The following is a 12,312-nucleotide window of genomic DNA, read 5'->3' as shown; positions in this document are numbered from 1 at the left end:
CTTTGAGGCTGACATTCAGAAGAGCCCATAAGAGAAAGGAAAACTGTTTAAGACTGGACAGTGCAGTGAGTGGCCTCAGAAATGGCATCTGTCCAGAGCAAGGAAGGAGTTTGTTTCCTGGGACATCTGGCCTCTTGCATGAAGGGGGCAGTCTGCTTGTAGCCAGAGCTGAGCTGCTCCGTAACCACAGCTGCTGAAGCAGTTGGAGCATTTCTGGCAATGCCTGTACTTCGTCAAGAGAGCATTTAAGGAAGTTGAGTTGCGGAAGTTCACTGAGCCGGGTGCCTCACCAGCACAGCTCCAAGGAGTGGATCCCTCCCGGAGGGACGGTGGGTGTTTGTGCCCACCAGCACCCAGCCATCGCCAGCCTTCCTCTGGGTGACCTTGGGTGAGGCTCTGCTTGCCTGGAGAGCTGTTGATTTACAATGCAGATTCATCGCTCCTCGCCTGCCTGTCCCTGCCCCTCCTAAATTGGGCTGGGATATAAGAGGTTGTTTGCTCTCCGATGCCAACAGAGGCCATGGCAGAACGCCCTGCCACGTGAGAGGCAGAGATAGAGGAGAGGGGGCTAAGGAGGAGTGAGCTGTGCAGTTGCTCTTGCTTGTGGTAGCTGAGGAGCACATCTGCAGGACCATGTCTGTGCTGAACCCTGTCCTGCAGCCCACGGAGGTGAAGGACTACCTGTGCAAGGGTGACCGCTTCATCAAATGGGATGATGTGAGTACTGGGGTGTTCCTTCCCTGGGCTGTGCCTGCGGTGGCAGGGAGACACTGGTTGGGTCATGGTTTGTGGGGAGGCCGGGAGCCTGTGTTCAGTGTGGTATCCCACCTGACAGCAGAGATCTCTAGATGGGGAGAGGGAACTGGGAAGAACAGGAAAGCTGAGGACTGAAGTTAAGGGGATGTTGCGTGTCTGTGTGTGTGTGTGTGTGTGTGTGTGTAAGGGGCTGGGGATAGGTTTTCTACATCTCTTATAGTGGAGGATGGAAACAAATGGAGCAAGTGTGCTCTGGGTCTGTGTGTGCAGCCCCTGGTAAAGGACACAAGGTCCAGCCCTCAGGAAGGTGGTCGCTGCTGGGAGTGCCTGTGCGGTGATATGCAAATGCCACATTTGGACTTTCTGGGGGAGCATAAGGGGTAGGGTAGGATCTACTCCAGAGCAAAAAGCACACATTGCACTTTTCAGATAAAGATGAAATCAGGCTCCAAGTTGCTTCCTCTTATGGCCCTGTTGCCTGAGTGGATCGGGGGTGAGCCATGGCCTCCCACGCCTGCCTGGCCCCTGCGTCTGGGAATGACTGAACAGCAAAGGGCCTGTCCTTTAGCAGGGCTGAAGCCTCAGGGTGCTGCAGCAAGCTGCTGCTCTCTCCAGCTCATTGTCCTCTATACCTTCAAAACAGCTGCTTTGCAGTCACTGCCTTTCTGTGTGAGGGGAAGAAAGTGTAGAGCAGCAGCAGTTCATTGGAATGTAAGAGCTCCCCTCCTCACTTTCTAAGGAGGCGAAGGAGTGCTTACCCCAGCACCCACAAACCTGAGCAGGAGGAGAGCAGCTGCCCATCTGTGCTGTCTGGAGATGGACTGTCTGCTGTTGGGCATGGATGTTGATAAAAGGGGGAAAGCCCAGATTATTCGTTATTCACAGGGGTCTGGGGAGATGGTTCATGTGGTGTTGCAAATGAGATGATCAGAAGGAGCCTGCAGCAGCAGTGCAGGAGGGATTAGCACTTTTGTGAGTAGGAAGCTGGAATAGGGTGTTAAGTCCCAAAGGAGCATGTGGGGGAGTGGATCACCTGTGCTCAACATCAGTGGGGTGGTCCAGCAGCACTGAGAATGAGAGCAGTGTACTGTGCAGCTGGCAGGAAGGATGGATGTGAGGAATAGGAGTTGGAATATGGCTGCCAGTTCCCCTGTGAGCAGTACATAAACAGGAGGATGACACCGGGGTACAGTGAAAAGCACAGCCTTCCTCTTTCCTGTGGGCCTACTCCCTGCAGAGTGCACTTAGGGCTTCTCAGAATTTGAAATCTGCTTTTTCAGAATAACAGTAGCCAAACTTGTCTAAAATTGCTGATGACTTTGTGTTCAGTCCTTGGGGGCTATTCTCCCAAGAATTGGAAGCTGTTAAGTACATCACTGGGTATTCCTGGGTTAGGGTCCCCTGAAAACCACCGTGAGTCAGTTGGGCTTCCAAGACCCACCAAGTGTTTATTTCCTGCTGTAGCTGTTGATTAGTGAGCTCAACTCCCATCTGGATCTTTCCTTAAGGTTTATATATTTGTAAACATTTCTAAGTGGTTGCCTCAACTAAGTAGTTTACACGCTTCATCTCCACCAATACAGAAAGGCTTCTCCATGAGTGGGCTGTTCTGGTCACATTGCTCCATCACATTGGGCTTTCCCAATCCATGGTTAGAATAGGCTGCAGAGGATGATGGTGAGAGCTCCAGATCGCAGGATTGCTGCACTTTAGAATTCATGAGTGTTAAGTTTCTTGTATCTCTTGCAATTGACACGACTGTACTGTTGGTAACAGTTTTGAACTCCCTCCAGGATAAGTGAGGCAAAGGAGTTCAGGAAGATCAGGCTGGCCTCTTAAATCACTGTTCAGCTTGGGACTGAACTAGGGCCTTCCAGCAAAAAAGCAGACCCACACTTTTTGTACAGAGCCCTCACCTTGTCCAGCTTTGGTAAGGTACTGTCTAGAGGAGAGAGCAATGGGTCCCTGACAGGCAGGACTGTTCCGACCTGTCCCATGGAGTTACTTGCAGGACCTTGGGTAAGGAGCAGCTCTGCAGTGCTTTGGTCAGCATCCAGCAAGCGGGGGCTCCTAAACAGACTGAAGAGGTGAAGTTGTGCTATATGGGTGGTAGCTGAGTTAAAGAGCCACTGGGAACTCTGTCAGAACCCCAGGCAGGGCACAAGACAGTAGCTGACCTCTTGAGCAGGGCAGATGGGTATGGGTATGGCTCTGTGCTGCCTCTGAGTCCTCATAGTAGAGTCAAAACTGTTCCTATCTCTGAAAGATTATGGATTACAGGATTTTAGCAGACAGTGCTTGCTTTTTGCCCCACAGAGTGAGAAGCAACCAGGTTGGCTGCCAGACCATCTTCTGTAGGATTGCCCATTTCCTTCGCTGCCAGGAGCTGCCCCATTGGAGAGGCTGCCTGCACTCCCTGGCAGGCCTGGCCCTGCCTAGGAGTCTGGCTGGCAGCAGCTTCCTTACAGCCTCAGCTTGCCCTCCAGAAAGCTGCTTTGTTGGGAGATAAGGGTAATCTAGAACATGGCACAATCCTCTGTGGTGGTCCCGTGGGGCCTGTTCTACTCTCCACAGCCATGTGTGCAGGGAGCAGCCAAGAGCTCTGAGAACATGGACATGGTGCTGGGCAGGCTGGTGCTGGCCCTGGCACAGCAGGGGAAGACAAGAGGCAGTAAAAGGACCACACACAATGTGCTGTGCAATGAGCACTTTACTGCAAATATTGTGTATGGAAATGGAGGTCCCTGAAAACATAGATACACTCTAGAGTGAAGTATGAGTTGAGTAAAAAACTGAAGAATCTGAGGCCAACAGACAAGTACAACTTCCAGATTTCATTACTGGTTTCATATTAGCAGTGATGTGTTTCAGCTTCCTGAATTGAATCTGGAGCCTTCCCAGAAATGGCTGTGTGGGGTTCAGGATCAGCCCCAAATGATTTCATCTCATTGCAGCCTCTGGTGTGGGTGTTTGTGTAGCTGCTTCTTTCTATAATCAGTGTAGAGACTGAGTGTATAGTCTGTGGAGTTTCAGAATGCCCATCTAAAGCAGCATAATGATGCTGCATTGATGTATCCCCTCCTTGAAGCCTTCCTGACCAGGAGCCCAGATAATCTGCACCAACACCTGGATGGGAGATGCCATGGATCAATGCTTTCTCTGCTTGGCCTGGGTTACTCCTGAGCTTGTAGAATGGAGCAGGTCAAAGAATACTTATCAAATGAAAAAATTAATTGAATCTCCAGATACTTTATCTCAGTTCTTTATGTAGAAAACTCCAAGACAGCTCTTCTTGTTAAATGTGCAGGTTAGGTGAGACTCAAGATTCAGCTTCCAGAGCATCACAGGTGTCACTGTGGAGACATCCTAAAATCCTTGGGTTCATTTTCATAAATCCCGGAGGGTGTTCACCTGCTGGGTCTGTATTTGAACTGGGAACCTTGTGTCCCAGGATGTTTTATCCAAGTCACCCAAGGTACCAACATTCTTTTGCCTTTTTTTTCCTGTCAGGAAACATCAAATGCTTCTCCTGTGATTCTCCGAGTGGATCCTCGGGGCTTTTACGTGTACTGGACCTATCAGAGCATGGTAAGTGCTGAGGCACACAGGTCAGGCTCCAACCAGCCAGCTCAGGTTTGTGTGAGATGACAACACTGCAAGTGCTCGAGTCCTGCACTTGGGAGCAAACTGCCACACTTATTCCTCTTAGTAGGGACGCCCCACCAAGGAGTGAGAGCTTCTCAGTGGCAGGTTGGTCTTCACAGCACCAGGAAAGTGCAAGAACTGAAGGTGTGAGTGTGGCCTTTCTGTGCCTTTCATGCTTTCGCCTTTTTTGACTCCTGCAAAGCTTGTTATGTGTCCTTCAAAGGACTTCATGAAGAACAGTTTTACTGATATCAGTAAAAAAACAGTGCTGATATACCTGTTACCCAGCAAGATACAGGATTCTCCTAACCTGTGCAGTGGGGCCATTAACTGACTCATTGGGCTTTTAGACTTTTTAATTAAAAAAGTAGTGACCGTAGTGATGTAGGGCCTACATGGAGTCTGGAGAGCAAGTTGTGCTCAGGGTGATGTTTGCAGGCTGCTGGCGGAGAGGGGGAGATAACACATGGAGGAAAGAGAATTCAGTTCCTCACTGATGAGTACATCAAATGATGGAGAGGGAGGTGGAAGGCTGGCCTTACTTCTGCTTTCCAGAGCAGGCTGTGGTTCAGCTCTGCTTCCTCCGCCTGACCTACATGCCATGGCAGTCAGACAGTCCTGCCCAGGCCCTGGCCCGAGACCTGGTGGGTTTGGGTGGGCTCTGCCTTTCCAGAGATTGTGTCCAGTGCCAGCTGGGACCGGGCGCTGCCACAGCCACATCCCCTGAGAACAGTGTCACAATGCTGGGGACTGTCACACCCCTTGATGTCTCTGTCACTCCTGTTCTGCTTTCAAAGTCCACTTGGGCAGTAGAATATCTGCTCTAAGGGTGCCAGCAGGATGAAGTGGAGCACAAAGTGAGGCAAGGGGAGCTGGTGTTGCCGTGGAAAGGGACATACTTCATTGGGATACCTGGGAAAGGGGCTGGTGGAGGGGAGCATAGGTGCCACAAGGGAAGCCAGACTGGAAGGGGTCTCGCATTCCTGGAAAATGCTGTTGGTTAGCAGCTAAAGTAAACTGAACTGCTTTTGTACTAGAGATTCACAAAGGAGTGGGATTAGGAGTAAAATTACTTCCTGCTTAACAATAAAATGGGGATACAGCCAGAAGACGTGGCATCCACATTGTCGTGTAATGTGATCTTGGAAAATAATATTATCTGCTGCAACAAGTATAATTTGTTCTCCAGATCCATGGTGAGAAGAAAAATTAGTAACAGAGGAAGGAAATTCAGGTTGGATATTAAAAGAACAAACAAGACAGCAAGCCAGTAGTGAGGACATGGAGGGGCTGCCTGGGGAAGGCTGTGCAGTGTCCTCTGTGGGAATGGCTTCCCTCCCTGCCTTGTTCCTGCTGGGAGAGCTCTTCCATGGGGAAAGACACTAAGCCATGGAGTGCTTTCCTTCCTCCTATGATCCTCTTTCTTTTTTTTTTTTTGTCCTTTTTCTGTTTGTAGGAAAGAGAAATTCTGGATATCACCAGCATCCGAGACACCCGAGCAGGGCGATTTGCCAAAGTGCCCAAGGTGAGGCCACAGCTTCTTTCTGTCCTGTGTTTCAGTGGGAAGGCAGGGCTGCCTGAGGTTTTGGTGGGCTCAGGCAGCTTGTCCTGGATTTCTGTAGGAAGAAGCTAGAGAGGATCTCATCTCCTTACATCACAGCTATGTAAATACAGAAAACCCATCTTGACTCTTGTCCCTGACCTCCCAGGGGCCCTCTGTGCTCCCAAAAGCAGCACTTCCAGACTATGGTAGATGGGCTCATTGGAAGGAATATGTCAGAAAGCCAGGAGAACCAATTCCCCTTCCAAGTGCCCTGCTGCACTGCTAAGTCCTGCTGGAGACTCTGATGTTCCTGCACTGAGACACTGGAGCTGCTCTTGTGTAAGGATACACAGGGTACCCACAAACCTGGAGTTACAATGCCACTCCAACAGTGTGTGCTGGGATCTTCCCTTTAAAGGGAAGAAAATGCATTTTCAGAAAAAGTGGTTTGTTTCTTTTCCTCCCCATATATTTTTACATTTGCACGTGATCAGGGCTTTGTCCTCAATTTCAGTTATAATTGAAGATTCTTGCAGCCCTTGTTAGGACTTTGCTTCTGGGACTTTGTTTTTAACTTTTCCATGTATGGAAAAGGCAAGCAGAAAACTGCAGTAAAGCACAAAGGTGGAAAAGGGACCAAAGAAGTAAAGCTGATGCATCATGTGGTGCCATAGGTGACTCTCTAAGGCAAAAGGGAAAGGTTTTGCAATATCTCCGGAGCCTCAAGAAGCCTTTTGCATAAGTTGTGTGGCTGTTTTCTCAATCTGCTCTGAAAATGTCTATTCAGAGCTCCCCAAGACCAGTATTTTTCAAAATACCATAAAAAGGTGGGTGCTAAAGGCACAGCAGAGCTCAAGAACAGTGCCCATCATAAAAATCATCTTTCCTTCAGAGAAACTGCCTTTCTCCTTAGAAGCTCACTAGATGGGAACATACTTCAGTTTTCAATGAGCCTAAAACTTTGTCAGCAACTTGTTTTGTGGGAATTGTGCTTTAAAAATGCTGTCAGAGGTTGGATTTTCATTTGAGAGAATAAAATATTTGGCGCTGTTTGAGTTGGTGCTGCCCTCCAGATGGGACACACTAAGAGGCTGTTTTAAAGGAGATACTCTTTTCTAGGCTGTTAAACTTTGAGAAATGACCTGTTGACAAAATGAATTGATCTTTGATATAGATAATAAATTGCTGGGGGAAACACTGAGGCCATGGCTGGATGTCCTGGTGGTAACAGAAGGCTGGAGATGTCCTAGATTTTAAGAATTAGTTAAGGAAGACTATTTGGAGAGTACCAAGAGAAGACAGTTTGCCAATGTGCCAAATGTGTTATTTGGCATAATAAAATCAGGCTGGTTTGTAGGAAGACCTTGAATTGCTGATTGAATGCATGATCTAATGAGTGATACATTTTATACAGATAAAAATCAGGCAATGCATACAGAAAAAATCCCTCATCCTTCTGTAATAATAGGCCCTGAGTTGACTGTTGCTACTCAGAAAACATCGTGGGTGTATGGTAAAATATCAATGTAGTGTTCAGCAGTATTTGCCTCCTAAAAGTAAATTGTATCTTAGAGATTATAAGGAAATCATTACCAAGTTGTGCTATTGTGTACACCCCAAATTGATCCATATTTATGTGCAATTCTAGTGTACTCTCAAATTTAGTGAGGACTGGAAAAGGTATGGAAAAGCAGCAGGATTAACAAAGGAAAGAAGTGGCTGCTGGGGGCAGAGCATCTGAGTAGGAGGGACTGTGTTCTGGCAGAAGGAGTAAGGTGAATGCGATGTGGAGTGCTGTAATATCAGCAGTTGAATGGAGAAGGGGAGCACGAAGGGCTTACTCAGAGTTTGAAGCAATTACTCAGGGTTTCTTCCAGTGCAGGATCTCCATATAAGGTGGAATTTTCCAGAGGTAGGAGTGGCACAAGCAAGAGGTGCTGCTGCTGCTGTCCCACCTCAGATCACCATGCCATTGGTAATGCTTCCTGCCCAGTCATGGAAATGTGAGTATAAAAAGTCAGTATAAGAAGGAAATGCCCTTAGGGAGTTAGTAAATGTGAGATAATGCCTCTGGGTTAGGAAGCTGCTGAATCCCAGATTGCTGGGAGCTGCAGGAATGTGTCAAAGAAGTGCCAGTGTGTATGCCCTGTTCCAGTGCTTTTCCCTAGGCACCTGGATGGAGCTGTTCTGTTCTAGTTGTTGTAATAGGCCAGGGATGGGATTTTAGAGCCATGGGAGTTGGCTGCAGCCCATTTTTGAAGAACAACGAAGCAAGGGTCAAGCACTGACTGATTTATTAAGTATTCTCAGTGGGCAGAAGTGATGCACTTGATGACAACCTTTGCTGTGAAAATCCCAAGTGCTCTTTGAATTCTGCATTTTACAGAGACTCATTTGAAATAAGCCCCCTTTTTATTTCAGGGAGTTTTCTGGAATTCTGTGATAACATGTAGTAAAATGCACTAGATTGGCTCCTTATCCATCTTTTCCTTGTGGATCCTGGGAGGCCTTATGTGGGTACCGAAGGGGTGTTGAACCAAGATGTGCCATCTGGGTCTGGAAGATTGTTACTTACACATAGCTCTGCTATCCCTGATGCCTCTGGCTTAAAGCCCTCAGGGTCATGTTCATTTGGCTGTCCTGAGAGCAGAAGTTCACAAAGGAATGCAGAAAGCAGGGAAAAATTCTTCACATGAACCACCACACCCTCCACATGGGGCAGCTGTGTTTGGGGCGTTGTTACAAAAGGCATTAATATAAAAAACTGGTGTGGTGAAGCAAATAAAAATCTGTTTAGATGTGGAAGAATGAACATGGGTGCTCTTCTGCTCTGTTACAAAATAGTGGCTTGTAATGGTTGTAGAATAGAACTGTTGGAATTAATACCCAGAGTTAACTTGTTTCACTGCCTGAAGGTGAAGAAGAAATGAGCCATCGGCCTCTTTTAGGACAAGGATTAGGACAAGAAGAGCAGGATCACAGCTGTAGGAAGAACTGTGGATGGCACCAGCAATAAAAGGAACATCCTTTCCCCTTCTCTGCAAGTGATGCCCCAGTCAATTTGCAGCTGCTCTGAGGCAAAGCTTGTGGCCTGGTTTTCCTGCTGGCTGGTTACTGAAAGAAGTCCAGAGGAAGGAGAGTGCTGTATGGAGAGCATCTGTGCCCCTGCTTTCCACAGCAAGGGGCTGTGCAGGTTTGGGCTGTGGCTCAAGGGTTGTAACCTGCCCTCGGTTTTCCAGTCCCATGGCGCGGAGAAGTCTCCCTGGGAGGGGGTGGGTCACTGTGGGTGTTGGGAGTTCCCTGCTTTCAGTAGCACTTTGCCACCACTGCCTGCTCAGAGGTTTGGGGTTTTTCTTTGTAACCCCTACATGCAGCACGAATAATAACACCAAAGCAGCCACGTGAAAAACCACTTGAGAAGAGACCTGCTGCCGTAGTACTGCCAGCACAGGTCACAGCTGGAACCCGATCCATGGTTAGGGATGCCTAGGGAGCAGGTGAAGCGTGAAAAGGGACTCACCAAGGGCTGCCAGCCGTAGGAGCAACCTCCACATGGAAATGGCCCTTGCCTGCCTTCCCCAGTCCTTGCCTCACCACAGAGCAGAATCTTCCCTGGCCCCTCCTACGCAGGGCTCCCCTGCGAGGTTCTTGGACAGCGGCTGCGCGTTTCTGCTGTGACTTTTCTTCGCAGATTTTTTTTTTTTTTTTTTTTTTTACGTGGGGCAGAGCGAACTTTGGTGTGTGTTCAAGAGAATAATAAAGATAAGAATGAGCAGTGCCTTTGAACAGCAAAGAGACAAGATTAAAAAGCTATTGACTGTAGTTCAGCAGTGTGCTGATACAGATTGGGCTGTTATTTACAATCAGGTCTGTGTTTTCTTTTCAGTAATGAGGAACAATAAGGGCTGCTCCATTTGTGGGGCTTCTTGTGGTTTCTTTTTTAAGGCACCAAGACCCTGGAATGCTGACAGAAAATCTAATAATAAAGACCAAAATACATGATGTTTTAGCCCAGACTTCTGGCCTATTGGCTGTGTCTTGGGGTTTGTTTAGATGTTTCAGGAGGCATTGGCTTTGAGACAGACATATTTTTTAATAAAAACAAAAGTTGTACTTTCTGGATGTCATGATTATAAACCAGCTTCATGGTCTGTCCCCATTCTGTTGGTATTGAACCTGGAGCTACAGCCTGAACTGCATATGTACAGGAAGAAAACAACACCAAGGTATTTAACTCATCATGTTTTGAGACAATAAAGTTGAAGCCAGTGGGAATGTTCAGGAACCCTGCAGGACAATCACAGTGCCCTTGGAGCTGAGCTGTGGCTGTGAGCCACAGGCTCTAAACACTGTGGGTGGTCAGTGGTTCTGCAGCACAGGGACTGACCAGCTCTGGCATTGGGATTGAGCAACTTGTGAGCCCAGGATGGAGCTGAACTAAGTCTAACTCCATCCCTCCAACTGGAGAGCGATCATATGGAGCTGTAAGGAGGCACCAAGCTGTGAGTATGCAAGAGAGAGGCAGGTACCAGCCTGTGTCTGGCAAAGGATTTATGAGTGGTGGAGCAGGAGCTGAGCAAGGAAATGGGCATGTGTGAGTGATGACCTTTGTCATGCTGGGCCCTCCTGCTTCTGCCATTGTTGTGCAGTGAGTTCTGGGGCCACACATTCTCCTGTCCCTGGCAGCATGTCCTGCTGGATTGCAGAACACCATGGGCTATTCTGTGCCTGGGACTCTGAGCTGCTGATTTTCCAGTTCCTTTAGGTAAAACACTGAGGGCTGAGAGTGCTTCAGTGTGGATTTTTGTCTGCCTGTGTCCCTAAAATGCTTGGCACAGGGACAAGTTGGCCCTCCCCATTCTAGAGCCAATATCTCCAGCATGGAGCACCAAGGCTAAAAGGGACAGGAGTGTTACCTTCAGAGTTAAAGGCATCCCCCAAATACCTTGGGGCTTCCTTTTTTCTTTCTGGCAACCAAACAAGAGCTCCCTTCTCCAAAAGAGAAGATTTGTTGTCCTTGTGCCACAAGACACAGCTCTGTCAGGGCACAGTGACACAACAGGTCCTGCAGTCAGTCGGCTCTGCCCCCTCTCAAGCAGAGAAAGGACTGTCCTTCTCTGTCCTGTGTCTGTCTCTGACTCTTTGTTTATATTTGCATGAGAATTTGCTTCTCTCTGGACTATGGATCTCTGTACAGCTGAGGACTTTAGGGAAATCAGGAGGGTGGGACATGAAACTCCAGCTGACTCCATATTTCAGCCACTCTGCTAGTAGGTTGTTTTCTGCTTATCTGGCTTTTTTAAAGGGGATTTGCTAAGAGTGTTTCCCTTCTGATTTGCGTGGCTAATATGCATGTCCTGCTTTTCATGCAGCAATTCCTATTTTTCCTTTATGGCTACCTGCAAGGCAACAGTGAGTAATCCCAGAGTGAAGCTGTGGCACAAGGCACTTAAGGAGTGCAGGTTGTGAAAGAGCCATGATGTGGCATCAGGTTCAGAGCTCCTGCACACAGTCTCTGGTCCTCTCTCCACATCTTCCTTGGGTGCTGGATGCATCACTGCCTGGATAACAGAAAACCTGCTTGGTTTGCTGAGGACATGGCCTGGACAGAGAGGTGTGGAGAGAGCCAGGTGACAAATGTCTGCTAGAGAGTACCGAGAGTAGCGTGCAGAGAAGGAAGGGGTGGGCGGAGTCCCGGATAACAAATACAGGAAATGAGTTCAGCACAACCACAAGTTCACAATTGTTTTAGGCCTCCTCTCCTGTACAGCCCTGGAGCTGAACAAATGCTGGTGCATTTGCAAGATGAAGTCAAGTTTGGAGTTAAAATCCCAACATTTTGCTGCTGGCACTGGAAAGTTGAGCTCCAACAAGGAGTTGCCACGAGCATGGGAAGGAGATGTGGGTGTTTGGTGGTGCTCAGTTCTGTGAAAGAAAATGGCTCACAGGCAAGAAGGAGCCATTTTAGAAATTCCCTTGTAGAAAATAGGCAAATCATATTCCTTCCCTTCCCTCCCTCCAAATGCTCTGGGATTGAACAGGTTTCAGAGTTACCCCCTTGGAGAGGTTATTTTTCAAAATAAGAGACAGCAGTCAGATGATCCAGAGTTACAACCCACCCTGTCCTGTTTTTCTTAAAGATGCCTGTTTGCTACAGCTGTGACAAAATTGCCAGTGCTTCAGAAATTAGGAAAACTGAAGTAAAAAAATTCTGCAGTTCCTTATAAAATGTGTATTCAGCTCTGTGTGTGACGTGGTGCTGAAACCTGAAAGAGCTGAAACCTAAAGGTGCTCTCAGATTCCAGCTCCAGTTTAACTTCCAAGTCTGATCTGCTCTAACAATTCTAGATTGTGGATTTGCCCTGTTT

General features: G+C 47.9%; 1 protein-coding gene across 1 annotated transcript in view; it reads left to right on the top strand.

Moving 5' to 3' along the window:
- The first annotated feature begins 633 nt into the window (after positions 1-633).
- Positions 634-12,312, top strand: part of PLCB2 (phospholipase C beta 2) — a 34,285-nt gene continuing 22,606 nt past the window's right edge. The window contains exons 1-3 of the mRNA XM_066551773.1: positions 634-717; positions 4,267-4,344; positions 5,858-5,926. Coding sequence (XP_066407870.1) covers positions 634-717; positions 4,267-4,344; positions 5,858-5,926 — 231 coding nt within the window. The remainder of the gene's footprint in view (positions 718-4,266; positions 4,345-5,857; positions 5,927-12,312) is intronic.

Source organism: Molothrus aeneus, chromosome 6 (genome assembly GCF_037042795.1).
Source record: "Molothrus aeneus isolate 106 chromosome 6, BPBGC_Maene_1.0, whole genome shotgun sequence".
In the NCBI taxonomy this organism is placed as follows: Eukaryota; Metazoa; Chordata; class Aves; order Passeriformes; family Icteridae; genus Molothrus; species Molothrus aeneus.
Note: the sequence above shows the minus strand (reverse complement) of the source record. Positions and strands in the feature narration are given on the sequence as shown.